This window comes from Sturnus vulgaris, chromosome 24 (assembly GCF_052056855.1).
Source record: "Sturnus vulgaris isolate bStuVul1 chromosome 24, bStuVul1.hap1, whole genome shotgun sequence".
Taxonomy (NCBI): domain Eukaryota; kingdom Metazoa; phylum Chordata; class Aves; order Passeriformes; family Sturnidae; genus Sturnus; species Sturnus vulgaris.
In genome coordinates, this window is record NC_142266.1 from 7,512,639 (window position 1) to 7,539,978 (window position 27,340).

Below are 27,340 nucleotides of genomic sequence, written 5' to 3' on the forward strand. Positions count from 1 at the left end.
GAAATATCCATGGAAAAATGGGGGGAAAAAATCAGTGAGAAATGGGGGAAACATCATGGTGAAATGGGGAAAAAAAATCTTTGATAAATTGGGGAAACAAATCATTGAGAAATGGGGGAAAAAATCAGTGAGAAATGGGGAAAATATGGGAAAAAATCCACGAAAATTGCGGGAAAAAATGCATGAAAAATTGGGGAAAAATCAGTAAGAAATGGGGGAAAAAATCCATGAAAAATGGCGGGAAAAATCAGATCGGCGATCGATAGCTAATGCGTGCCTATGGATTAGATCGGCGATCGATTGATCACGACTACCGATCGATTAGATCGGCGATCGATTGATCGCGCCTGCCGATCGATTAGATCGGCGATCGATTGCTAATGCCTGCCGATCGATTAGATCGGCGATCGATTGCTAATGCCTGCCGATCTATTAGATCGGCGATCGATTGCTAATGCCTGCCGATCGATTAGATCGGCGATCGATTGCTAATGCCTGCCGATCGATTAGATCGGCGATCGATTGATCGCGCCTGCCGATCGATTAGATCGGCGATCGATTGCTAATGCCTGCCGATCGATTAGATCGGCGATCGATTGCTAATGCCTGCCGATCGATTAGATCGGCGATCGATTGATCGCGCCTGCCGATCGATTATATCGGCGCTCGATTGCCAATGCCTGCCGATCGATTAGATCGGCGGTCGATTGCCAATGCCTGCCGATCGATTGCTAATGCACACTATTTGCACACTCCTTGCACACCCTTTGCACTCATACAGAGGCAGGAGGTTTCTCAGTTCTGGTCGGGGATTTTTGGGGCGTTCATTCCGGGGGATTTCCTCAAGGATTGGGACACTCCTTGATTCCATCCCTTGCCTGTCTCCCAAGCGCCACCCTGTGGGCAGAGCGCGGTACTGCGCGCCTGCCTCTCCCAAGATGGCGGCTCGGGTGTCGCTCCCCGACCTTCTAACTCTGGCTGCAAAAGGAGGGTGGCACAGCAAGGAGCCCGCTCGCTCTAGTGGGATGCCTGCGCACGACGCCGACACCGATCCCACGGGTGCGATTTTCGGCGGCGTTTCCAATCGTGTGGACATCTCCTTCAGCCCGCTTCGGCCCGGGGAAGAGGGGCGGGGCCGCCAGCGATGGTCCCGGCGCAGCCCGGGCAGGCTCGGGGCGGAGCCGGGGCTTGGCGAGGCGGGGCACGGAGCTCCCGGGGACGGGACCGGGCGGGGCCGGGGCGGTGCTTTAGGGGCGCTCCCCAGTGGTCCCAGGCGGCACCGGGGCCGGGGCCGGGTGATCCCGGAGCGGTACCGAGCTGTGCTGGGGACGGTGCTGCAGGGGCGGTGCCGGGCCCGCCTCAGGGTGATTGAATGCCCAGAAATCGCCTCCTCTGCCCCGTGCTCACACTGAGCTGCGGGCTGCAGCGTGCTGTCGGAGCTCCGCACACAGCACGGATTTGGGCTTCCCCTCCTCTCAAACCCTCTCCCCCTTCTTCCTCCTCCTCATCTTCCTCTTTTTCCTCTCCCTCCGCCTCGCCCCCCTCCCCGGGCCCCTGGCTCCCCCCGGGATCCCCTCCTCCGGAGGCGGCCCTTCCGAACCGACCCCCCCTCCAAGCCCCGGAGCCCGAGACCATTAAGGTAAGCTTTTGAATTGAAATATCAGGATATTCACTCTATCCCACTGGCCTGAAATTTCAGGATTGTACGATTTTTTCTTGAAGCAGTTACCTTTGCTGCAGGATTGTGTGGTCACCAGTCTCCTTTCCTGTGACTCTTGTTGAAATTTGCTGTCAGATAACCGGCTAGTAACGAAATATTTGACAGAAATCAGTGCTGTGAACGGACTTCACTGCAGCAGTTGATGAAAGAGCAAAGAAAATGTCTGTCGTGTTTACGCACCCCCCCGAGGCTGAATGAATTCTGATACTGTAATAAATCAGTGCAGTTGGTGCCTGCAAAGGTCTTGACATTGATCAAGAAGATATTGCTTTGGATTTTTACTTTTTATCAGCGTTTCTTTAATCTGTACTTCAGCACTCTAGCCTTTCATAAGTCTTCTCCGGTTTCCTCTGGCCCTGCAGAGTAGTCCTCTCTGTTATTGTCTGATCCCAGCTTTGATGCAAGGAGGACTTTTTGTCTTGAAAATTAGCATCCCCCTCTGCATATTTAAATTAGTTATTTGACTTCTGAGAAAAAGCTGGTCAGCTCGAAGTCCACCAGACACCAGAGGCTGCTGTTTTTAGCACCTTATTCAAAGAGGACATCCTTTAGTTACCTAAGTAGGGGTAGAGATTTACCCCTAGGAATAAGGAATAAATGCAAGCAGACTGTCCTGCCAAGAAAAAAATCCAGTTACAGTGACTGAATTCGGGTTTAGTTGCCCTTGATCCTTGCAAGGGATTAAAGGCAGGTTCACTTGGTCTCCCAGCAATGAATGTCTCAACCGAAAGCTGCTCAAAATGTGCCGTTTTTCTGATGGTTTTGGATTCTTTTGCCAGGTGGGAACATGGACTGCTTGACTTGTTCCTGTGTCCACTTTCCACTTCAGTCCTTTGCATTTTCTCTGAAGGGAAAGCAGGAACAGGGAAGTTGGGGCAGTTCCGTCAGCAGAAAGGCTGCTAAGAATAGATGGTAAGGACTTACTTTTCTGCACAGTGCCATGTAACTGAAGGCTCGTTTTTGGATTTCACATTCTGTTCCTGCCCGGTTTTGTGAGAGCTGCAGGTGCATTTCTGTTTCCAGACCCTGCCAAAAATAGTCGCTTATATTATAATGAATCCTTTTTCCTTCATGTTTTCTTGCTTTAAATGAATTCCCCTGTCAGATTGATGTGAGCAGCAGTTATTTTTGGAGCTGCTGGTGTTGTACACGGAGTAACTGTAGAACAAATGAGTTGTGATGGCTTCCTTGTATTTGATGTGTGGAGAGGAGCAAAGGCACAGATTCATCCTGTGTAATTGCAGTCGTCCAACGTAGGTGCCAGGGTCGGGAAGCTGGGCAAGGTTTCCTCTCTTGCTGGGCCTTAGGGGGAGGGAGCTGAACCCTGGTGTCACTCGGATTCCTTCCTCTTCTCCCTCCTCCTTTCTTGCTTGTAGAGCTGGAGCTCGGGGTCACCGAGTTTGGGTGCTCGCAGTCAGGGCCTGAATTTGGAGAGCAGGAAAGCGGGGGGAAGTTTCTAGGCACGTCAAAGCCTGTCTCTAGGGTGTGGGACTTGTTGGTCTTCCTCACCACCCCCAGCAACTTGCACGTCTCTCTGGACCTTGCTGTGGTCACAGCCCACTGCTCATTTATGTGACTGTTCATCCGTCTGCCTGATTGCTTTAAGTACAAGTAGCCTGATTCAGGTTTAATTTAGCAATGATTTTCCTTTGTTTCGTCGGTAGTTTTCTAAAACTCCCCTACAGGCTATTTTGAAGGTGCTTTTTTTTTTTTTTTAACTGCCTGTGATGATAGAAAGCTGTACGGCCCTCTGAAAGCAGTATAACCTGCTTTCCAAAAATTACAGAAGTAGGATTTTTATTGTCCACTATGCAGCTGAAGTCCCCCAATGAGCCTCTTGAACTGAGGGTGAGGAGAGCGGCAGATACGACTCCTCATCAACCTGCTCTTCTTTTCGTTCCTAAAAGAAGGAAGCATGAAGGTAACTATAGAAAAAGATCTGCATCCCTCGGGGTTTTGTATTTTAGGTGTTTTGAGGTTTATTTACACACCTCCTCCTTTGTTTCCTGGACAGGTTTTACGTGACAGTGGAGCTTTTGAGTACACGTGGAAGGAGCTTTCAATTCGGCTGGAGCACTTGGATAATACAAAAGAAGACCAGAAGGAAGCAGTGATTCAGTTTTTGGAAAAGGTAACGGTGTTCAAATCAGCTGGATAAAAAAATGCAAAGAATAGTGTTAGTGGAAACTGGAGGTCTTGTTGCTATTGTTGAGAAACCTGTCAAAGACCAGCGAATGAATTCTGAGAAAAGCCTTGTTTGGGATTCTTTATACGGAGGTGGCATCCTTCTTGTGTTCAGTGGGAGGGCAGCCAAATGATTTGTAGGAAAATGAAATCCAAAAAGATCAGCTGTTATTACAGCATTGTTGGTGTAAGGGTAGAGTGGTGTAGGTGTGGGTAGCTTTGATCTCCTCTTTAGGTGCCAACATTATCAGAGCTCAGTAGATGGTGGTCCTTGACAAGGAAAGGTGACACTTGCTGTTTACTCTTCAGGATGTTGAATGCCCAGTGCTTTGCCTCCGCTGTGGTCTGCCCAGGTACTCGGTGTGTGGTCGCAATCTAGGTGCCAAGTTGTGGTGGGTTTTTGTTTTTCCATCAGTGTGGCCTGTAGAGCAGGAACTGTAGACAGAATCCTGCAGAAGTGCTATGGAAGTTGTCCTCATAAAAGCTGCCCAGCTTTCAGCACGTGGTCGTTCTCAGTACCGTGTGGTTCCCCTGCACTTGCCAGCCAGCAGGTGCACTTACCTTTCTCCCCACCTTTGCTGACAGATCCTGCTGAAGCTGGTGACCAACCCCTGTCCCTACACTGACAAGGCAGCAGACCTGGTTCAGGCAGCCAGCACGCTCCAGGTGGCTCTGTTTAAACAGGACTCTGATAACATCAGCATCCCCGTCTCTCACATTGATGGTATGTGGTAACCTGTCAACATCCCAACTCCATGACTTGGGGATACACTTTCTAGCCCTAATCAGCAAACTGGGGATGGATAACTCTGGCAATCCTGTTAAGTAAGGGCCCTCCAGGATTCAGCTCTCCACGTGTTCTTGGTATCAGAAGTCGAAGTGGAATTGCCAAGTTGCCGCTTTACCTCTGAAAGTAATTTCTGCCGTGGCTGTGCCACTTGAACGGTATTTGAAATCTCTCTTCATGCTCTTGCAGCAGCGTTTTTGAACTCAAATGGAAATCTAGCCCTTCTGCCTGGGACTGTTGACAGAGTCATGGAATCCCAGAATGGTTTGGCCGGCAAGGCTCCTTAAATCTCATCCAGTTCCAGCCCTGCCATGAACAGGGACACCTTTCAGTAGCCCGGGCTGCTCCAAGCCCCAGTGTCCAGCCTGGCTTTGGACACATCCAGGGATCCAGGAGCAGCCACAGCTGCTCCGTGCTGGACAGCAGCATTGAAAGGCAGAGTGAAGGTTCAGCTGTAATTTAGGGGTTGCACTTAACGTTGTATTGTGTGACAAATGTGGCTTTCATCCTTTTTTTTAAATTTTTTTTTTAATTAAAAAGAATTAAAAAGATGCCTTGTATTCCTGGAGTGTTGCATTCTACGTCTGTTGTTTTTCCTGTTAGTCTGGATTCTTGCTTTGATGTTTTTCTTCACTTATTAGATGTCCTGGATATGGTGGATGTCCTGCTCGAGGACAGTGATGGCTTTGATGAAGAAGTTGGGTTCTCTTTAAATGAAGACGTGATCATTTCCCTTCAGTGCTGTTGTCCCTGCTGCATTAGAAGCCAGGAATGAACAAGTCCACGTGGGCCTGGATGCTGATCCCTCTTGCTGGTCCATGACAGCATGTGACAGGTGAGATTTCCAGGTGTCTGATTTAGCAGGAAACTGGTTTGTTCCTTCTTGTGAGGAGGCTCATTGGCTTTGCATGGGCAAAGCCACTCCACGTTTTCCATCTAGGAACAGAGCTGGGGAGCTGTTTGAAAACAGAGTCCCAGAGGTAAACAGCTTGGCTCGGTATTTCTGTGTGGGAATAGAAGAATATCTGTGTCTTCTGATTTTTCTCTCGTCTTTCTTCCACAGGTGTTTTTGTATTCCTGACTTGGGTTTCCATCGGGGACACGTGGCTTGGAGCTCAGGAGCCGGATCTGTTCCTTGCCCACGGCAGATTGGTCTGCACTAGTGCAGGTGACGAATTACAGGACGGCTTGGGAACTCGGAAACAAGGAGAAGCAAGTCTTATGTGTCTTTGCAAAAAGATTTGGCTACCACAGGGCATTAATTCAGGGAGTTAAGACTTCATCTTTAACGTTCTGTGCTCTGCCAGCATCACTGCGAGCCCTGAAAGCCTCCTGAGCTGTTCTCATACAGACCTATCTTGTTTGGTCAAAAAAAAAATCTTAGTTTAGTTTCGTCCAAGAAATGTTACTACTCTGTGCGAGCTCATGGGGAAGCTTTTATTTGGCATCTCTCAGTGGGACATTGAAAGTCCAACTTCCCATTTCTTGCACAGTCTGAGAGGCAGTATTACTTTCTATCATTTTTATCACAGGCATTTTAAACTTTTTGAGGAACCGGCAGGACTGTTTGTGCGGAGGCGTGCGGTTCACAGCCATCCTCTGTCCAACGTAGGATGGGAAAAAAAGGCTGGAGAGCTTCCTACAAGGGGCTGTAAGTGCAAATGACCAGGAGCCCGGGGTTTAGTCATGATGATTTAGTATTTCTTTAAAGACTCTGATTGATTTCATGATGCCAAAACCAGTATGGATAGAAGACTGAAGTCAGGAATCACGATGGTCTCCTTGGGTTTAAAAAGCTTTAATGGTGTTTCAAGACATTTGTATGAGACCTGGTTTGTTTTTTCTTACCCTTTTATTCAATCAAAAAAAAAAAAACCTTGATCCATCACTGCTGCTGTGATGTGTGACAAATGCCTGTCCTCCCTCCACGTGGAACAGGTGAGAGGTGGAACTGAAGCCCAAAGAGTTTTCTGCCCACTGATAATACGTGAGCCGTATTGGGAATTCTCTGCAGAATGGCAACAGTTGTTCTTGAATGTGGCCATGAGGGGAGTGGAACATGGCAGCCCGGGTCTGAGAAGGTGCAGTGCCAGAAGGAGAAGCTTTGAAATGTAAATCAGGATTGATTCAGGTGACTCGCGACCGTGTGCTGTGCCCAGGGCCTTGGTAGAAATACTGTGCAGGGAAAAGCCAGAGCTGCCTGTGCTATGAGCTGAATTTTTTATTGGGGGGGGGGGGGGGGGGTGTGAAATAAGAATGAGGTGCAAATGAGGGAATTGCTTGTGTGTGTGAATATTCTTGTCCTAAAGGAGCGCTGCCCGGTGCTCCTCCCTTCCTGTGCCCCTCTCCTGGTGAGCCTCTGTCCTGCTGGCCGTGCCTCTCTGTCTCCGTGCCTGTGCTGCTCCTTGCCCGTCTTTGCCCGCCCCGCACGGGCTGTGCTCGCTTCCTCTCTGGCTCCTGGGTTCCCTCTTTGTCATGGTACCCCTCAGTCCTTGCTGTGTGTTTGGCACTCTCTGTCTTTTCTCCGTCCTTCTCTGTGCGTCTGTGGTGCTCCCTGTGCCGTTGTTTCCCGTGGGATCCTTGTGTCCCGGTCACTGTCTGTCCTAGGGTGATGTTATGGTGTTTCTATCTCCAATCATGTGTCCTGATTATGTTTGGTATTATGTCCTGTGCTTCCAGGACTGAGTCTGAGAGTGAAGCTTTGTTTTGTCTTGTTATCAGCCGGCTCACCTCCCCCATGGTCTATGTTTAGGAGAGGTTTTAGCTCGGTTTGCTTGCTTGCCTGCTTGCCTGCTTGCCTGCTTGCCTGCTTGCTTGCCTGCTTGCTTGCTTCTGCCTCTTTTTCTTTCCTTCGCTTTGCCCTTGCTTTTTTCTCATTAGTTAGTTCAGCTAGGCAGTCCAACTTTTTCCCTGGACTGTTTTCTCTTCCACCCCGTCCCCTCCCTCTCCTGGATACCATCTGAACCTGTTCCGGACGGGGACCTGGGAAACCCCAAGAAACACCGGGAGTCTACACTCTGTCACCTGCAGCAGCCATTCCCAAGCGCCAGAGACTGATAACTGGGCGACCACTCGCCAGAGAGACTGAACTCGTCATCCCTTCAGAACGGTGAAAGAGTTTTTTGTCAGCTGGCGTTGTCTTTTTTCCCTGTGCTGGGGAGTGTCTTGCTTGTTAAATAAAGAGGTTTTTTTCTCCCACTCTTCTCCGAGGAAATTCTTCCCGAACCCGGTGGGGTGGGGGGGAGGAGTCGTGGGGTTTGCTGTCTGGGGGCTCCTTCTGGAGGTTTTCCCCCAAATTTGCCCAAAACCAGGACACTGTCCCTGTTCATTTTTAATCCCTCCCTCTTGTGCTGCCCATCCAGCATGCCAGGGGTTTCTTTTCGTTTTTTGGTTATTTTTCGTTTTCATTTTTCTTCTTCTTTTTTTTTTTTAGGGGGGGTTCCATTTCATCGTGCACCTTGATGTTGATTTTCTTCCCTTGTCCTCTCTGCTGCCCCTCCTCCTTTCTGCCCCTTGTCCCCTGTGTCTGCAGGGCTGGGGAGGAACTTCAGCCCTTGTGGGGGTTGCCCTCCCTTTTCTGGTGTCAGCAGAGTCACTTTCTGTGGGATGGACACATGGGAGGGGTTGCAGTCAAGTGCCCTGCTGCTGTCCAGGGCAGTTGGAGTCGTTCTGTGCCTTCTTTGGGGTGAGGAAAAAAGGCTGAGGGGGGCTCCGACGTGGTTTGGGGCACCCCAAGGTCCCTGGGAGAGGGAGCCGGGCTGCGCTGGAGGAGCAGGTGAGTCGGGCATGGGGGGGGTCATGGTGGGTGCCAGAACATTGAGAGGGAGGGGTGGGTGTAGAATGCATGAAAAACAGAACCTTAAAAACCAGCTAAATATAGTCTAAAAGGAATGTTTTATTGGTTTGTGTTTGGATAGAGGTAGGGTTTTTTTATAGATACTGTAAATAGAAAAGATAAAGAATAAAAATATATAAGCAAATATAAGAAACCAATATATAAATATATTACATTACATTATATTTTGTTATGAAAATAGAAATATATAAATATTTAGACTTTAAAAGGAATGTTTTATTGTTTTTTATTTGGTTAGAGGAGGGTTTTTAATAAATAATATAAATAATATAGGCAAAAATATACAAATATGCAAAAATAGATACTGACATAAAATTATTATAACTATATATGCATATATATATGTAAGTATAAATCTATAGAAATAAATATAAATATAAAATACATGTATGTAGTATGTAATATAAATAATTTATCGATTTTAATATGTTATATTAAATAGTATGTTATAATAGAATGTAAATAGCATCTAGTATATTAATATACTAGTAAAAACTACATTAAATAGTATATAAATATAGAATACACAATATAGACATATAAATCTACAGATATAAATATGAAAACTAAATAGAAAAATATATTCAAATAGAATTTAAAATAATGGAGTTTTTTGTTTCTATTTGGTTAGAGGCAGAGCTTTTAAAGAAATAATATTAAAAACTATGAACCTACAAATATAGATGGATATAGATAAAATAGAAATAACATTAGTAATATAAATCTATGTATATAATGAATAATAAAAGAATATTGTATATATGATAAATAGAATAGCAATTAAATTGAATATATGAAATATGTCTAGATTATGACTAGAAATTAAATATTAAAAAATAGATGATTTATATATATAAAAGGTTTTTTTTTTTCATTTGGTCAGAGGCAGGGCATTTTTAGTTTGGGTCGGGGTTTTTTTGGGGCGTTCATTGAGAGGATTTTATGACGGGTGGGGACTCTGGTGCTTGGAACTCTCTCCCTTCTCTGTCTGTCCCTGACAGGGCGGCAGTGCCGGGCTGAGTTGGGCGGCAGTGCTGCCGCCGTGTGGACACAGGCGGGTACTGCACGGTGCCCCTCTCAGGATGGCGGAAGGGCCCGCGGGCCGGGACCCAGCCCTGCGGCAGCACTCAAGATGGCGGCCTCTCTAGGACCCCGGCGGATAGGCGTCTACGTAAAACGCCTGCCCGCGCCTGCCGGCGCCCTCACGCCCGCGGCACCGCGGACCGCGCGGCCGTTGTCGGCACGCTCTGAAACGTCCGGGAAAATTGTCGGCGAGCGGATCGGCGTCGGCGATGTAATCAGGCATCTTATGCCTACACACCGGGGTCCTGATTTTTTCCCGCCCTTTCTGCCGCCATTTTGGGAAGGTCAGGCAGGGTGCTGCCCGAGCCGCCATTTTGAGAGTGCGGACACACTCAAGATGGCGGCCTCTCTAGGACCCCGGAGGATAGGCGTTTACATAAAACGCCTGCCCGCGCCCGCCGGCGCCCTCACGCCCGCGGCACCGCGGACTGCGCGGCCGTTGTCGGCACGCTCTGAAACATCCGGGAAAATTGTCGGCGAGCGGATCGGCGTCGGCGATGTAATCAGGCATCTTATGCCTACACACCGGGGTCCTGATTTTTTCCCGCCCTTTCTGCCGCCATTTTTGGCAGGTCAGCCGGGGTGCCGCCCGAGGCGCCATTTTGAGAGTGCGGACACACTCAAGATGGCGGCCTCTCTAGGACCCCGGCGGCTAGGCGTTTACATAAAACGCCTGCCCGCGTTCGCCGGCATAAAAATAAATTTGCATAAACATAAACATAGACATAACCATGCACAAACGTTAACCTGCATAGATATAAATATAAACATAAACATGCAAGACAATAACAATAAATATAAATATAAACATAAATAGAAATAGAAATACAAACATAAAAAAAATCAGTGAGAAATGGGGTAAAATCAGTGAGAAATGGGGGGGAAAAACCATGAAAAATGATGGAAAAATCAGAGAGAAATGGGGGAAAAATCGGTGAGGAATGGGGAAAAAGATCAACGAAAAATTGGGAAAAATCAGTCAGAAGTGGGGGATAAAAATCAGTGAGAAATGGGGGGAAAAGTCGGTGAGAAATGGGGAAAAAATCAGTGATTAATGGGCGGGAAAATGCATGAAAAATGGGGGGAATAATTCAGAGAGAAATGGGGGCAAATATCAGTGAGAAATGGGGGGGAAAATCAGGAAATATCCATGAAAATTGGGGGAAACATCCATGAAAAATGGCGGAAAAAATCAGTGAGAAATGGGGAAAAATGGGGAAAAAGGAGTGATAAATGGGGGAAAAAATCAGTGAGAAATGGGGAAAAATGGGGAAAAAAATCCACGAAAAATGGGTGGAAAAATCCATGAAAAATCAACGGAAAAATCAGTGAGAAATGGGGAAAACATCATGGTGAAATGGGGAAAAAATCAGAGAGAAATGGGGAAAAATCACTGAAAAATGGGGGATAAAAATCAGTGAGAAATGGGGGGAAAATGGGGAAAAACATCAGTGAGAAATGGGGAAAAAAATCTTTGATAAATTGGGGCAAAAATCATTGAGAAATGGGGAAAAAAATCAGTGAGAAATGGGGAAAATTTGGGAAAAATCCACGAAAATTGCGGGAAAAAATGCTTGAAAAATTGGGGAAAAAAATCCGAGAGAAAATCCCCGGGAATCCCCGGGAAAATCCCCCCGGAATCCCCGAGAAAATCCCCCGGAATTCCCCGGGAAAATCCCCCTGAATTCCCCGAGAAACTCATCCCGGAATCCCCGTGATAATCCGTCCGCTATCCCCGAGAAAATCCCCCAGGAATCCCCCAGAAAATCTCCCCGAAATCCCCGGGATAATCTCCCCGGAATCCCCGAGAAAATCCGCCCCGAATCCCCTGGAAGATTCCCCCGGAATCCCCGAGAAAATCCCCCCAGATTCCCCGGAAAATCCCCCCGGAATCCCCGGGAAAATCCCCCCGGAATCCCCGAGAAAATCCCCCCGGAATTCCCCGGGAAAATCCCCCGGGAATCCCCGACAAAATCCTCCCGGAATACTCGGGAAAATCCCCCCGGAATCCCCGGGGAAATCCCCACGGAATCCCCGAGAAAACCCCCCCGAAATACTCGGGAAAATCCCCCCGGAATCCCCGAGAATATCCCCCCGGAATACTCGGGAAAATCCTCCCGGAATCCCCGAGAAAATCCACCCGGTATCTCCGGGAAAATCCTCCCGAAATCCTCGAGAAAATCCCCCCGGAATCCACGTGAAAATCCCCCCGGAATACTCGGCAAAATCCCCCCGGAATCCCCGAGAAAATCCCCCCGGATTCCCCGGGAAAATCGCCCCGGAAAACCCGAGAAATTCTTCCAGGAATTCCCTGGGAAAATCCCTCCGGAATCCCCGAGAAAATCCCCCGGAATCCCCGAAAAAATCCCCCCGGAATACTCGGGAAAATCCCCCCGGAATACTCCTGAAAATCCTCCCGGAATTCCCGAGAAAATCCCCCGGAATTCCCTGAGAAAATCGCCCCGGAATCCCAGTGAAAATCCCCCCGGAATCCCCGGGAAAATCCCCCCGGAATCCCCTGGAAAATCCCCCAGGAATCCCCGATAAAATCCCCCTGGAAGCCCCTGGATAATCCCCATGGAATCCCTTGGAAAATCCCCCAGGAATCCCCGAGAAAATATGCCCGGAATCCCCTGGAAAATCCCCCTGGAATCGCGGGGAAAATCCCCCCGGATTTCCCGGGAAAAATCCCCCCGGAATCCCCGATAAAATCCCCCCGGAATCCCCGATAAAATCCCCCCGGAATCCCCGATAAAATCCCCCCGGAATCCCCCAGAAAATCCCCCCGGAATCCCCCAGAAAATCCCCCCGGAATCCCTGCGAAAATAGCCCCAGACTCCCAGGCATAATCCCCACGAAATCCCCTGGAAAATCCCCCCGGAATTCCCGGGAAAATCCCCCCGGAATCCCCGAGAAAATCCCCTAGAATTCCCCGGCATAATCCCCCCGGCATCCCCGAGAAAATCCCCCCGGTATCGCCGAGAAAATCCCCCCGGAATCGCCGGAATAATCCCCTGGAATTCCCCGGGAAAATCATCCCGGAATCCCCGAGAATATCCCCCCGGTATCGCCGAGAAAATCCCCCCGGAATCCCCGGGATAATCCCCCGGAATTCCCCTGGAATATCCCCCCGGAATCCCCGGGAAAATCCCCCGGAATTCCTCGTAAAATCCCCCTGGAATCCCCGGGAAAATCCCTCCGGACTCCCCGAAAAAATCCCCCGGAATACTCGGGAAAATCCCCCGGGAATCCCCGAGAAAATCCCCCGGAATTTCCCGGGAAAATCACCCCGGAATCCCGGAGAAAATTCTCCCGAAATACTCGGCAAAATCCCCCAGGAATCCACGGAAAATTCCCCGGAATCCAGGAGAAAATACCCCGGAATCCCCATGAAAATCCCCCCGGACTCCCCGAAAAAATCCCCCCGGAATACTCGGGAAAATCCCCCCGGAATACTCCTGAAAATCCTCCCGGAATTCCCGAGAAAATCCCCCGGAATTCCCTGAGAAAATCGCCCCGGAATCCCCGTGAAAATCCCCCCAGAATCCCCGTGAAAATCCCCCCGGAATCCCCGGGAAAATCCCCCAGGAATCCCCTGGAAAATCCCCCCGGACTCCCCGATAAAATCCCCCTGGAATCCCCTGGATAATCCCCATGGAATCCCTTGGAAAATCCCCCAGGAATCCCCGAGAAAATATGCCCAGAATCCCCGATAAAATCCCCCCGGAATCCCCGGGAATATCCCCCCGGAATCCCCGACAAAATCCCCCCGGAATCCCCGATAAAATCCCCCCGGAATCCCCGATAAAATCCCCCCGGAATCCCCGACAAAATCCCCCCGGAATTCCCGAGAAAATCCCCCCGGAATCCCCGGAAAATCCCCGCGGAATTCCGGTCCATTTCTGTAGGAGAATAGTTTGTAAGGATAGTGCAGAAGGCACTAGTTGCCAACGAGTTACAGCTGTACTGACTAGCAAGGAGTGGAAACAGCCTTGCCTGCCCAGTGAGGCTGGTTGTTATAAAAGCGTGGGTCAGCTGGCTGCCAGTTTCACTAAGCACAGCTCCAGCTGGAGGTGCAGAGCCTGCTGCAGTGTGGGCTGGAGCCTGCTGGCTGTGCTGCGAGGAGGAAGGGACACGTGGCCGTGCAAGGGATGGACAAGGTGAGAGGATGCTGTGTGTGGGACAGACAGGCTCAGGTGGCTGGGGAAGGGACAGGCTGGGGTTTAGCCAGTCGTACAGAGGAGAGGAGGAGTCGGTGCTGTGTGGAGCTGCCTGTGAGAAAAGGAGTCAGAGTTGCCTCAAAGAAATCTGTGGAGAGAAGGCATGAAAAGTGTGTAATGAAAGACTAATGTTGGTGCCTGTCATGTCTGTCTTGATATAATTGCTACACGTTTTCTCGGAATGCTTGAATTTAGACATAAAATGAAAACTTTATTGTAAGAAAGGAATGCATTTCTCACCAAAGTGGTGTAGGGTGGGGGATCACAACTCACAGATGGCCTGGAAGCGGAACGGCCACAGGGGTTACTGTAACTGGGCCTCCAGTACCAAAGCCCCAGTGGGTTTAAAGGCTAGAGCTGGGCTGGGATTAGCACGGGCTCTGCAGCTGGGCTCATGCACAGGTCTGTCAGCACTCCTACCCGAGGACAGTCCCTCACCTAGGGAGAGGTTCTAGGCCTGGAGATGAGGCTGAGTTTGGGAAGGGTGATGAGGACATGGTTAGGGAGGGATGTAAATGCATATCAAAAGACTTAATTTTGAGGGGTGGCAAGCATTAGCTATAAACCAGTAAGTATTTACAGCTAAAGGCTGGAGGTGGGGGCTGTCTGAGGAGGACAGGACTGTTTAAGGCTGAAGTTGGAAGAGAAACCTTGGTGAAGCTTTTGCGTTAGAAACGGCCTCACCTGCCAAATCAGATTTTTGTCTTCAGGATTGCATGAGTGAGGATGCCACAGCCAAGGAAAAGGTTCAGGTTTGGGAGGCAAAGGCGAGTTAGGCAGGGCTGCAGGGCTGGGGCTTGGCTGTTTCCATACTGCTCAGGGCAGCAAAGGGTAGCTGGCTCACTGGGCCTTGGATCTAGAACTCTTTCTGGAACAAGGTGGAGAGCTGAGGTTCATGCAAGGGGCCAGGAATTCTTTGTCTGACTGGAAAATGCCAGAGGGGCAGTGTGTGACTCGGATAGGATGATATGTTCGTCTGGCGAGAGTCACAAAAGAATATTTTGGTTTACTGATAACTGGGCAGCTCAGAAGTTACTACTTGACTTAGTTGCTGCTCCCATCTGTTGCACACATAAACAGAGCAAAGCAGACGAATTCTCTCGGAGCCTGAGGTCTTTGACTGGCCCTCCAAAAATGCTGCCCGCTAAAAAACAGACGTGGGGGAGGAAAGTTGTCAGATACAATAGAGCAAGAAAAGGACACGGGCTTCAAAGTGCCCTCCAGCAGACCATGGAAGTGACGTGTCTGGAAGTGAAACCAGCAGTCTGCTTCCCCAGCCTCCTGGAAGCCTCTAACAGCTACACAGGCAGTGAGGGGAGAGAACAATTCAACCTAAAAATAATTTTCAGTAGCGTTCTGCACTGCTGTTAAAAATACTGCAACCAGGGAATGTGGTGTGGTGATAACTATTAGGCCTGTAAGTCTGGTAACTGGGGCTTTTAGCTCAAACATCTCGGTATGGCTACTTTGAGCCTTGTAAAAGCTGCGTTAAGTCCAATTTCTTGGGTAGTTCTACTAGCTCTAGCCTTGCTTTTCATCCCCTCAGTAACAAAGCAACTCCCTCTCGAGAATGTTATTTACTTTCCATATTATGTGCCTACCAATTTCTGGAATTGCAAATGTCTTTGGATACATGCGTAAATTTAAGTTTCAAGAAAGCTGTCAAGCTAAAACAAAGGCTTGCCATAATGCAGAAGAAAATGTTTTATGGAAGAACGGAGAGGTCCCTACCTGGGCATAGAATTTGCTATACTAAGGTGTGTTCCAAACGGATCTGCCATCTAAACAAGCAGAAAAATAGTTGGAATGTAGTGAGTTCAATTTAACTATTGCTAGAAATAGGAATTATTAGCAGAGCTTGGAGCATGATATCACTAGCAGCAGTAAGACGCTTTTAGCTTGCTTCTCATAAATTACTTGTAAAAAGCATTTGTACCTAGTGTGTAGCAATTAATATTTCCCCATTTTCTTCCCCCCCGCCCCCCAGTCTCAGGTACTCCTTTTATTTTACCCTTTTCTGTCTTGTAACATCACCTTCCTTTATTTTATTCTATCTTCTGTTCTCAGAACATCGCAGCATCCTCTGTCAATGTGAAAGCATTTGTTCATCCTGTCTTGGAATGGCTGTCAATGTTGCCCTCTTCTGGATCTTTTTTTTTTTTTTTTTTTTTTTTTTAAACAATATGTTGCTAAATGTCAGGAAAATTAATCCACAAACACCAGCGGTTTATGTCCAAAAAGGAAACAGAGGAGTCCTTTTTGCTTTATTCGAATAAAGGGAGAGGCCATGGGACATTCCCCTGGGATCTCTCAAATTTTTGGAGGACGCAGCCTCCTTTTTATCCTATTTTCCCGGCCGCATTTCCCTCTCTCTTTTCCCATTGGCTGAGGTACTTGAGAGGCACAGACTTCCCGGAACGCCTGATACCTGAAATTCCCCTCTAATGTATAACCCTCCCTTTTAATTTTTAATTCTTATAGAATTCATAGTTTCCCCCCGTTGCTTCTTTCATCTTTCGATATCCAATTTCATTTATCAGCAGCCCCGCAGTTTGTTTGTCAAGGCAACTATCTCTTTCCATTCATCAATCAGTGGAATCCATCCCATTGTTTCTTTTATCTCTCAGTGCTAGCCTTATCTACAGGCTGATCCACAGCTCATTTGTAAAGACAAATTCAACATTCCTCTCAGCTAATAAATGAGAAGTTAGCTGAAAAAAGTAAAAACTGGATTTTTTTTCTGGTGTGTGTCGGACAATACAGTGGAGAGAATTTGCGGGAGGATGATCGAGGATATCCTATTATAATATCGTTCTCGGACATTTTACTATTTTAGATCATCAGTTGTATTCTGAAAGAAATCTATTTTAATGATATGTGTACGTTTGCACGAAGTTATAGTTAAATATAGCTTGCGGCTGGGCTCTTTAATGACTAGGGGTATTTTTGGTTTTAATTCAATATTTTATGCTTGTGGTGTGTAGTGTGCTGATTTATTTTTTAATGTTATTTACTACGTGCGCTTTTGTTTTTGAGTGAAGGTAACTTTCTGGATGGTTTTGTATTTGAGGCAGAATGAATTGAAGTAGGTTTTTAAAACTGATTTTTCATATGTACGATGGGGAGTTTAGTAGGGGCAGCTCTGATGGTGGGGGCTTGGTTGTTAATTTTATCAGACGGCTTTTGTTAGATACAGCTTTTAATTCTGGAAAGTTTTTTTTTCTAATGTCGTGCTTTGAAGGTGGTTTTCGAGGATGTATGGTATAGCTTTATTTTGTTTGTAGATGGTGTATGATAAGGGCTATGGTCTATTTATCTAATGCCATGTTTTTTCATTCAGGTGTTGATAAGGGAGTTCTTGAATGGCGTTTTGTGTTGTTTTTGTTTTTGGTGGGGCGTTGTTTTTAAAGGATACCTTGATAAGGTTTGCCGATGGCGTTCTAGCCTGTAGCATAAGGCATAGGGTAGTTTTTGAATTATTTTGTGGTGGCTTTGATTCTTGCCAGTATGTAGTGTTTGTTTGAGGTAATGCTGTGTAGCTAATTTCTGTTTTCTTATTAATATTAGAATTGGAGTGTTGTAGTATATGGGCTGTTATTATATCCTAGGGGTTCTATTTATTTGGTTGGATTGTTTTCTAGTTATGGATAATTTTTCTCAAAAAACCATTTTCAGAATTTCAGGCGTGACACAAAAGAATACTCAGATTGCTGGAAGGGAAACGTGTGCCCAGATTGTCTCGAAGCAGTGCTGCTGTCGGTTCTCGTTCAGTTGTGTCTTCTGAAAATGAGACTGTTGTATTCATTGCGCTGTGCTAAACACTTGTCATTCTCCCAATGCCAGGAAACAGATGAAGCTTGAAGAAAGAGGAAGGAATTTGGAAGCGTACAAACAAGCTGAGAAGAGGTTCAGAGATCAGGATGCTCACTGGCAGCAGGGGCTGGGGGTTAGGGCTGAGCAGGAGCAAAGCCGGAGCACATCAACCTCACCTCGTGTTTTCTCGGGGGCTTTATGGCCCTGGCAAGAGAGAGATGTTCACTGATGAGTCCCAGGCCGAGCCGTGAGCACAGCATGTTGTGTTGGAGCTGGGGGTTTTTTTTGAGACGTTCAGCAGCCACACTCTCTAGTCAAGAGTCCTGAGGTTTGTTGCTGCTCCACTTTCATCCTCATATCCAGCTTCCAGCCCTTTTCTTCTCTCTGTCCAGTGTGTCTTTTGTGTTCCTTTCTTGTCCTGTGTGCTCCCCATCCCATTCCCGTTCCCTACGGAGGGGGAGGGTGTGGAGACTGGGGGCTCCGACGTGGTTTGGGGCACCCCAAGGTCCCTGGGAAAGGGAGCCGGGCTGCGCTGGAGGAGCAGGTGAGTCGGGCATGGGGGGGGGGGGGGGTCATGCTGGGTGCCAGAACATTGAGAGGGAGGGGTGGGTGTAGAATGCATGAAAAACAGAACCATAAAAAATAGCTAAATATAGTCTAAAAGGAATGTTTAAATGCTTTTTATTTGGGTAGAGGCACGGTTTTTATAGCTAATATAAAAATAAAATATAAAGAATAGAAATAGATTGGTATACATGTAAAATATAATGAAATATAAGTAGCAAATATCTATGAAAAATCTAGTGTATAACAGAAATAATGCAAATATAAGAATATGTATAAATATAAAATAGAGCTATGAGAATGGTAATAAGAATGGGGTAAAACATCAGTGAGAAATGGAAAAAAACCACATGAAAAATGGTGGGAAAATCAGTGAGAAATGGAGAAAAATCAGTGAAAAACGGGGGGGGAATCTTTGAAAAATGGGAAAAAAAATCAGTGAGAAATGGGGGAAAAAAAATCCATGAAAAATGGGGGTATAAATCAGTGAGAAACGGGGAAAAGTGGGGGAAAAAATAATTGAGAAATGGGGAAAAAATCAGTGAGAAATGGGGGAAAAGTCGATGAAAAATGGGGGAATATTCAGTGAGAAATGGGGGGGGGGGGGAATCAGTGAGAAATGGGGAAAAAATCCATGGAAAACAGGGAAACAATCCATGGGCAATGGCGGGAACAGAGCGAGCTGTTGTCGCTCGTGCTGTGGTGGCCGATGCTGTGGGGAAAAAATAAGTGAAAAATGGGGGCAATAATCAGTGATAAATGGGGAGAAAATCAGTGATTAATGGGTGGAAAAATGCATGAAAAATGGAAGGAAAAATTCAGAGAGAAATGGGGGCAAATATCAGTGATAAATGGGGAAAAAAATCAGTGATTAATGGGGGGAAAAATGAATGGAAAATGGGGGGAAAATTCAGAGAGAAATGGGGGCAAAAATCAGTGAGCAATGGGGGGGAAAATCGGGAAATATCCATGGAAAAATGGGGGGAAAAAATCAGTGAGAAATGGGGGAAAAAAATCAGTGAGAAATGGGGGAAACATCATGGTGAAATGGGGAAAAAAAATCTTTGATAAATTGGGGAAACAAATCATTGAGAAATGGGGGAAAAAAATCAGTGAGAAATGGGGAAAATATGGGAAAAAATCCACGAAAATTGCGGGAAAAAATGCATGAAAAATTGGGGAAAAATCAGTAAGAAATGGGGGAAAAAATCCATGAAAAATGGCGGGAAAAATCAGATCGGCGATCGATAGCTAATGCGTGCCTATGGATTAGATCGGCGATCGATTGATCACGACTACCGATCGATTATATCGGCGTTCGATTGCTAATGCCTGCCGATCGATTAGATCGGCGATCGATTGATCGCGCCTGCCGATCGATTAGATCGGCGATCGATTGCTAATGCCTGCCGATCGATTATATCGGCGATCGATTGATCGCGCCTGCCGATCGATTAGATCGGCGATCGATTGCTAATGCCTGCCGATCGATTAGATCGGCGATCGATTGCTAATGCCTGCCGATCGATTAGATCGGCGATCGATTGATCGCGCCTGCCGATCGATTCGATCGGCGTTCGATTGCTAATGCCTGCCGATCGATTAGATCGGCGATCGATTGATCGCGCCTGCCGATCGATTCGATCGGCGATCGATTGCTAATGCCTGCCGATCGATTAGATCGGCGATCGATTGCTAATGCCTGCCGATCGATTAGCTCGGCGATCGATTGCCAATGCCTGCGGATCGATTAGATCGGCGATCGATTGATCGCGCCTGCGGATCGATTAGATCGGCGATCGATTGATCGCGCCTGCCGATCGATTAGATCGGCGAACGATTGCCAATGCCTGCCGATCGATTAGATCGGCGATCGATTGCTCATGCCTGCCGATCGATTGCTAATGCACACTATTTGCACACTCCTTGCACACCCTTTGCACTCATACAGAGGCAGGAGGTTTGTCAGTTCTGGTCGGGGTTTTTTTGGGGCGTTCATTCCGGGGGATTTCCTCAAGGATTGGGACACTCCTTGATTCCATCCCTTGCCTGTCTCCCAAGCGCCACCTTGTGGGCAGAGCGCGGTACTGCGCGCCTGCCTCTCCCAAGATGGCGGCTCGGGTGTCGCGCCCCCGACCTTCTAACTCTGGCTGCAAAAGGAGGGTGGCACAGCAAGGAGCCCGCTCGCTCTAGTGGGATGCCTGCGCACGACGCCGACACCGATCCCACGGGTGCGATTTTCGGCGGCGTTTCCAATCGTGCGGACATCTCCTTCAGCCCGCTTCGGCCCGGGGGAGAGGGGCGGGGCCGCCAGCGATGGTCCCGGCGCAGCCCGGGCAGGCTCGGGGCGGAGCCGGGGCTTGGCGAGGCGGGGCACGGAGGTCCCGGGGACGGGACCGGGCGGGGCCGGGGCGGTGCTTTAGGGGCGGTCCCCAGTGGTCCCAGGCGGCACCGGGGGCGGGGCCGGGTGATCCCGGAGCGGTACCGAGCTGTGCTGGGGACGGTGCTGCAGGGGCGGTGCCGGGCCCGCCTCAGGGTGATTGAATGCCCAGAAATCGCCTCCTCTGCCCCGTGCTCACACTGAGCTGCGGGCTGCAGCGTGCTGTCGGAGCTCCGCACACAGCACGGATTTGGGCTTCCCCTCGTCTCAAACCCTCTCCCCCTTCTTCCTCCTCCTCATCTTCCCCTTTTTCCTCTCCCTCCGCCTCGCCCCCCTCCCCGGGCCCCTGACTCCCCCCGGGATCCCCTCCTCCGGAGGCGGCCCTTCCGAACCGACCCCCCCTCCAAGCCCCGGAGCTCGAGACCATTAAGGTAAGCTTTGGAATTGAAATATCAGGATATTCACTGGCCTGAAATTTCAGGATTGTACGATTTTTTCTTGAAGCAGTTGCCTTTGCTGCAGGATTGTGTGGTCACCAGTCTCCTTTCCTGTGACTCTTGTTGAAATTTGCTGTCAGATAACCGGCTAGTAACGAAATATTTGACAGAAATCAATGCTGTGAACGGACTTCACTGCAGCAGTTGATGAAAGAGCAAAGAAAATGTCTGTCGTGTTTACGCACCCCCCCGAGGCTGAATGAATTCTGATACTGTAATAAATCAGTGCAGTTGGTGCCTGCAAAGGTCTTGACATTGATCAAGAAGATATTACTTTGGATTTTTACTTTTTATCAGCGTTTCTTTAATCTGTACTTCAGCACTCTAGCCTTTCATAAGTCTTCTCCGGTTTCCTCTGGCCCTGCAGAGTAGTCCTCTCTGTTATTGTCTGATCCCAGCTTTGATGCAAGGAGGACTTTTTGTCTTGAAAATTAGCATCCCCCTCCGCATATTTAAATTAGTTATTTGACTTTTGAGAAAAAGCTGGTCAGCTCGAAGTCCACCAGACACCAGAGGCTGCTGTTTTTAGCACCTTATTCAAAGAGGACATCCTTTAGTTACCTAAGGAGGGGTAGAGATTTACCCCTAGGAATAAGGAATAAATGCAAGCAGACTGTCCTGCCAAGAAAAAAATCCAGTTACAGTGACTGAATTCGGGTTTAGTTGTCCTTGATCCTTGCAAGGGATTAAAGGCAGGTTCACTTGGTCTCCCAGCAATGAATGTCTCAACCGAAAGCTGCTCAAAATGTGCCGTTTTTCTGATGGTTTTGGATTCTTTTGCCAGGTGGGAACATGGACTGCTTGACTTGTTCCTGTGTCCACTTTCCACTTCAGTCCTTTGCATTTTCTCTGAAGGGAAAGCAGGAACAGGGAAGTTGGGGCAGTTCCGTCAGCAGAAAGGCTGCTAAGAATAGATGGTAAGGACTTACTTTTCTGCACAGTGCCATGTAACTGAAGGCTCGTTTTTGGATTTCACATTCTGTTCCTGCCCGGTTTTGTGAGAGCTGCAGGTGCATTTCTGTTTCCAGACCCTGCCAAAAATAGTCGCTTATATTATAATGAATCCTTTTTCCTTCATGTTTTCTTGCTTTAAATGAATTCCCCTGTCAGACTGATGTGAGCAGCAGTTATTTTTAGAGCTGCTGGTGTTGTACACGGAGTAACTGTAGAACAAATGAGTTGTGATGGCTTCCTTGTATTTGATGTGTGGAGAGGAGCAAAGGCACAGATTCATCCTGTGTAATTGCAGTCGTCCAACGTAGGTGCCAGGGTCGGGAAGCTGGGCAAGGTTTCCTCTCTTGCTGGGCCTTAGGGGGGAGGGAGCTGAACCATGGTGTCACTCGGATTCCTTCCTCTTCTCCCTCCTCCTTTCTTGCTTGTAGAGCTGGAGCTCGGGGTCACCGAGTTTGGGTGCTCGCAGTCAGAGCCTGAATTTGGAGAGCAGGAAAGCGGGGGGAAGTTTCTAGGCACGTCAAAGCCTGTCTCTAGGGTGTGGGACTTGTTGGTCTTCCTCACCACCCCCAGCAACTTGCACTTCTCTCTGGACCTTGCTGTGGTCACAGCCCACTGCTCATTTATGTGACTGTTCATCCGTCTGCCTGATTGCTTTAAGTACAAGTAGCCTGATTCAGGTTTAATTTAGCAATGATTTTCCTCTGTTTCATCGGTAGTTTTCTAAAACTCCCCTACAGGCTATTTTGAAGGTGCTTTTTTTTTTTTTAACTGCCTGTGATGATAGAAAGCTGTACGGCCCTCTGAAAGCAGTATAACCTGCTTTCCAGAAATTACAGAAGTAGGATTTTTATTGTCCACTATGCAGCTGAAGTCCCCCTAGTGAGCCTCTTGAACTGAGGGTGAGGAGAGCGGCAGATACGACTCCTCATCAACCTGCTCTTCTTTTCGTTCCTAAAAGAAGGAAGCATGAAGGTAACTATAGAAAAAGATCTGCATCCCTCGGGGTTTTGTATTTTAGGTGTTTTGAGGTTTATTTACACACCTTCTCCTTTGTTTCCTGGACAGGTTTTACGTGACAGTGGAGCGTTTGAGTACACGTGGAAGGAGCTTTCAATTTGGCTGGAGCACTTGGATAATACAAAAGAAGACCAGAAGGAAGCAGTGATTCAGTTTTTGGAAAAGGTAACGGTGTTCAAATCAGCTGGATAAAAAAATGCAAAGAATAGTGTTAGTGGAAACTGGAGGTCTTGTTGCTATTGTTGAGAAACCTGTCAAAGACCAGCGAATGAATTCTGAGAAAAGCCTTGTTTGGGATTCTTTATACGGAGGTGGCATCCTTCTTGTGTTCAGTGGGAGGGCAGCCAAATGATTTGTAGGAAAATGAAATCCAAAAAGATCAGCTGTTATTACAGCATTGTCGGTGTAAGGGTAGAGTGGTGTAGGTGTGGGTAGCTTTGATCTCCTCTTTAGGTGCCAACATTATCAGAGCTCAGTAGATGGTGGTCCTTGACAAGGAAAGGTGACACTTGCTGTTTACTCTTCAGGATGTTGAATGCCCAGTGCTCTGCCTCCACTGTGGTCTGCCCAGGTACTCGGTGTGTGGTCGCAGTCTAGGTGCCAAGTTGTGGTGGGTTTTTGTTTTTCCATCAGTGTGGCCTGTAGAGCAGGAACTGTAGACAGAATCCTGCAGAAGTGCTATGGAAGTTGTCCTCATAAAAGCTGCCCAGCTTTCAGCACGTGGTCGTTCTCAGTACCGTGTGGTTCCCCTGCACTTGCCAGCCAGCAGGTGCACTTACCTTTCTCCCCACCTTTGCTGACAGATCCTGCTGAAGCTGGTGACCAACCCCTGTCCCTACACTGACAAGGCAGCAGACCTGGTTCAGGCAGCCAGCACGCTCCAGGTGGCTCTGTTTAAACAGGACTCTGATAACATCAGCATCCCCGTCTCTCACATTGATGGTATGTGGTAACCTGTCAACATCCCAACTCCATGACTTGGGGATACACTTTCTAGCCCTAATCAGCAAACTGGGGATGGATAACTCTGGCAATCCTGTTAAGTAAGGGCCCTCCAGGATTCAGCTCTCCACGTGTTCTTGGTATCAGAAGTCGAAGTGGAATTGCCAAGTTGCCGCTTTACCTCTGAAAGTAATTTCTGCCGTGGCTGTGCCACTTGAACGGTATTTGAAATCTCTCTTCATGCTCTTGCAGCAGCGTTTTTGAACTCAAATGGAAATCTAGCCCTTCTGCCTGGGACTGTTGACAGAGTCATGGAATCCCAGAGTGGTTTGGCTGGCAAGGCTCCTTAAATCTCATCCAGTTCCAGCCCTGCAATGAACAGGGACACCTTTCAGTAGCCCGGGCTGCTCCAAGCCCCAGTGTCCAGCCTGGCTTTGGACACATCCAGGGATCCAGGAGCAGCCGCAGCTGCTCCGTGCTGGACAGCAGCATTGAAAGGCAGAGTGAAGGTTCAGCTGTAATTTAGGGGTTGCACTTAACGTTGTATTGTGTGACAAATGTGGCTTTCATACTTTTTTTTATTTTTTATTATTTTTTTTTAATTAAAAAGAATGAAAAAGATGCCTTGTATTCCTGGAGTGTTGCATTCTACGTCTGTTGTTTTTCCTGTTAGTCTGGATTCTTGCTTTGATGTTTTTCTTCACTTATTAGATGTCCTGGATATGGTGGATGTCCTGATCGAGGACAGTGATGGCTTTGATGAAGAAGTTGGGTTCTCTTTAAATGAAGACGTGATCATTTCCCTTCAGTGCTGTTGTCCCTGCTGCATTAGAAGCCAGGAATGAACAAGTCCACGTGGGCCTGGATGCTGATCCCTCTTGCTGGTCCATGACAGCATGTGACAGGTGAGATTTCCAGGTGTCTGATTTAGCAGGAAACTGGTTTGTTCCTTCTTGTGAGGAGGCTCATTGGCTTTGCATGGGCAACGCCACTCCACGTTTTCCATGTAGGAACAGAGCTGGGGAGCTGTTTGAAAACAGAGTCCCAGAGGTAAACAGCTTGGCTCAGTATTTCTGTGTGGGAATAGAAGAATATCTGTGTCTTCTGATTTTTCTCTCGTCTTTCTTCCACAGGTGTTTTTGTATTCCTGACTTGGGTTTCCATCGGGGACACGTGGCTTGGAGCTCAGGAGCCGGATCTGTTCCTTGCCCACGGCAGATTGGTCTGCACTAGTGCAGGTGAGGAATTACAGGACGGCTTGGGAACTCGGAAACAAGGAGAAGCAAGTCTTATGTGTCTTTGCAAAAAGATTTGGCTACCACAGGGCATTAATTCAGGGAGTTAAGACTTCATCTTTAACGTTCTGTGCTCTGCCAGCATCACTGCGAGCCCTGAAAGCCTCCTGAGCTGTTCTCATACAGACCTATCTTGTTTGGTCAAAAAAAAAAATCTTAGTTTAGTTTCGTCCAAGAAAAGTTACTACTCTGTGCGAGCTCATGGGGAAGCTTTTATTCGGCATCTCTCAGTGGGACATTGAAAGTCCAACTTCCCATTTCTTGCACAGTCTGAGAGGCAGTATTACTTTCTATCATTTTTATCACAGGCATTTTAAACTTTTTGAGGAACCGGCAGGACTGTTTGTGCGGAGGCGTGCGGTTCACAGCCATCCTCTGTCCAACGTAGGATGGGAAAAAAAGGCTGGAGAGCTTCCTACAAGGGGCTGTAAGTGCAAATGACCAGGCGCCCGGGGTTTAGTCATGATGATTTAGTATTTCTTAAAAGACTCTGATTGATTTCATGATGCCAAAACCAGTATGGATAGAAGACTGAAGTCGGGAATCACGATGGTCTCCTTGGGTTTAAAAAGCTTTAATGGTGTTTCAAGACATTTGTATGAGACCTGGTTTGTTTTTTCTTACCCTTTTATTCAATCAAAAAAAAAAAAAAAAAAAAAAAAGCCTTGATCCATCACTGCTGCTGTGATGTGTGACAAATGCCTGTCCTCCCTCCACGTGGAACAGGTGAGAGGTGGAACTGAAGCCCAAAGAGTTTTCTGCCCACTGATAATATGTGAGTCATATTGGGAATTCTCTGCAGAATGGCAACAGTTGTTCTTGAATGTGGCCATGAGGGGAGTGGAACATGGCAGCCCGGGTCTGAGAAGGTGCAGTGCCAGAAGGAGAAGCTTTGAAATGTAAATCAGGATTGATTCAGGTGACTCGCGACCGCGTGCTGTGCCCAGGTCCTTAGTAGAAATACTGTGCAGGGAAAAGCCAGAGCTGCCTGTGCTATGAGCTGAATTTTTTATTGGGGGGGGGGGGGGGGGGGGTGTGAAATAAAAATGAGGTGCAAATGAGAGAATTGCTTGTGTGTGTGAATATTCTTGTCCTAAAGGAGCGCTGCCCGGTGCTCCTCCCTTCCTGTGCCCCTCTCCTGGTGAGCCTCTGTCCTGCTGGCCGTGCCTCTCTGTCTCCGTGCCTGTGCTGCTCCTTGCCCGTCTTTGCCCGCCCCGCACGGGCTGTGCTCGCTTCCTCTCTGGCTCCTGGGTTCCCTCTTTGTCATGGTACCCCTCAGTCCTTGCTGTGTGTTTGGCACTCTCTGTCTTTTCTCCGTCCTTCTCTGTGCCTCTGTGGTGCTCCCTGTGCCGTTGTTTCCCGTGGGATCCTTGTGTCCCGGTCACTGTCTGTCCTAGGGTGATGTTATGGTGTTTCTATCTCCAATCATGTGTCCTGATTATGTTTGGTATTATGTCCTGTGCTTCCAGGACTGAGTCTGAGAGTGAAGCTTTGTTTTGTCTTGTTATCAGCCGGCTCACCTCCCCCATGGTCTATGTTTAGGAGAGGTTTTAGGAGAGGTTTTAGCTCGGTTTGCTTGCTTGCCTGCTTGCTTGCTTGCTTGCTTGCCTGCTTGCTTGCCTGCTTGCTCGCTTCTGCCTCTTTTTCTTTCCTTCGCTTTGCCCTTGCTTTTTTCTTTCCTTCGCTTTGCCCTTGCTTTTTTCTTATTAGTTAGTTCAGCTAGGCAGTCCAACTTTTTCCCTGGACTGTTTTCTCTTCCACCCCGTCCCCTCCCTCTCCTGGATACCATCTGAACCTGTTCCGGACGGGGACCTGGGAAACCCCAAGAAACACCGGGAGTCTACACTCTGTCACCTGCAGCAGCCATTCCCAAGCGCCAGAGACTGATAACTGGGCGACCACTCGCCAGAGAGACTGAACTCGTCATCCCTTCAGAACGGTGAAAGAGTTTTTTGTCAGCTGGTGTTGTCTTTTTTCCCTGTGCTGGGGAGTGTCTTGCTTGTTAAATAAAGAGGTTTTTTTCTCCCA

The 27,340-nt window shown here is 47.9% G+C and overlaps 2 protein-coding genes across 19 annotated transcripts; both read left to right on the plus strand.

Moving 5' to 3' along the window:
* Positions 1 to 841: 841 nt before the first annotated feature.
* Positions 842 to 7,889, plus strand: LOC148221322 (nucleolar pre-ribosomal-associated protein 1-like). 3 transcript variants are annotated; one of them, XM_088178445.1, is made up of 5 exons: positions 842 to 1,059; positions 3,536 to 3,641; positions 3,735 to 3,851; positions 4,490 to 5,526; positions 5,755 to 7,889. In XM_088178445.1, the coding sequence occupies exons 2-4, from the start codon at positions 3,636 to 3,638 to the stop codon at positions 4,637 to 4,639; spliced, it is 273 nt and encodes a 90-aa protein (XP_088034571.1). In that variant the 5' UTR covers positions 842 to 1,059; positions 3,536 to 3,635; the 3' UTR covers positions 4,640 to 5,526; positions 5,755 to 7,889. The 3 variants fall into 3 exon arrangements, with proteins under 3 accessions (XP_088034571.1, XP_088034569.1, XP_088034570.1); XM_088178443.1 differs by lacking the exon at positions 842 to 1,059 and adding an exon at positions 1,646 to 2,973; XM_088178444.1 differs by lacking the exon at positions 842 to 1,059 and adding an exon at positions 1,646 to 2,632.
* On the plus strand, positions 1,275 to 27,340 carry LOC148221323 (nucleolar pre-ribosomal-associated protein 1-like). 16 transcript variants are annotated; one of them, XM_088178442.1, is made up of 7 exons: positions 1,275 to 1,639; positions 22,924 to 23,030; positions 23,124 to 23,240; positions 23,879 to 24,017; positions 24,729 to 24,922; positions 25,151 to 25,255; positions 25,621 to 25,982. In XM_088178442.1, exons 2-5 carry the CDS (start codon positions 23,025 to 23,027, stop codon positions 24,860 to 24,862), a joined length of 396 nt encoding a protein of 131 aa, XP_088034568.1. In that variant the 5' UTR covers positions 1,275 to 1,639; positions 22,924 to 23,024; the 3' UTR covers positions 24,863 to 24,922; positions 25,151 to 25,255; positions 25,621 to 25,982. The 16 variants fall into 16 exon arrangements, 11 of the variants coding, with proteins under 11 accessions (XP_088034568.1, XP_088034564.1, XP_088034559.1 ...); XM_088178440.1 differs by lacking the exon at positions 1,275 to 1,639 and adding an exon at positions 20,696 to 21,038; XM_088178438.1 differs by having other exon boundaries at positions 25,151 to 25,982.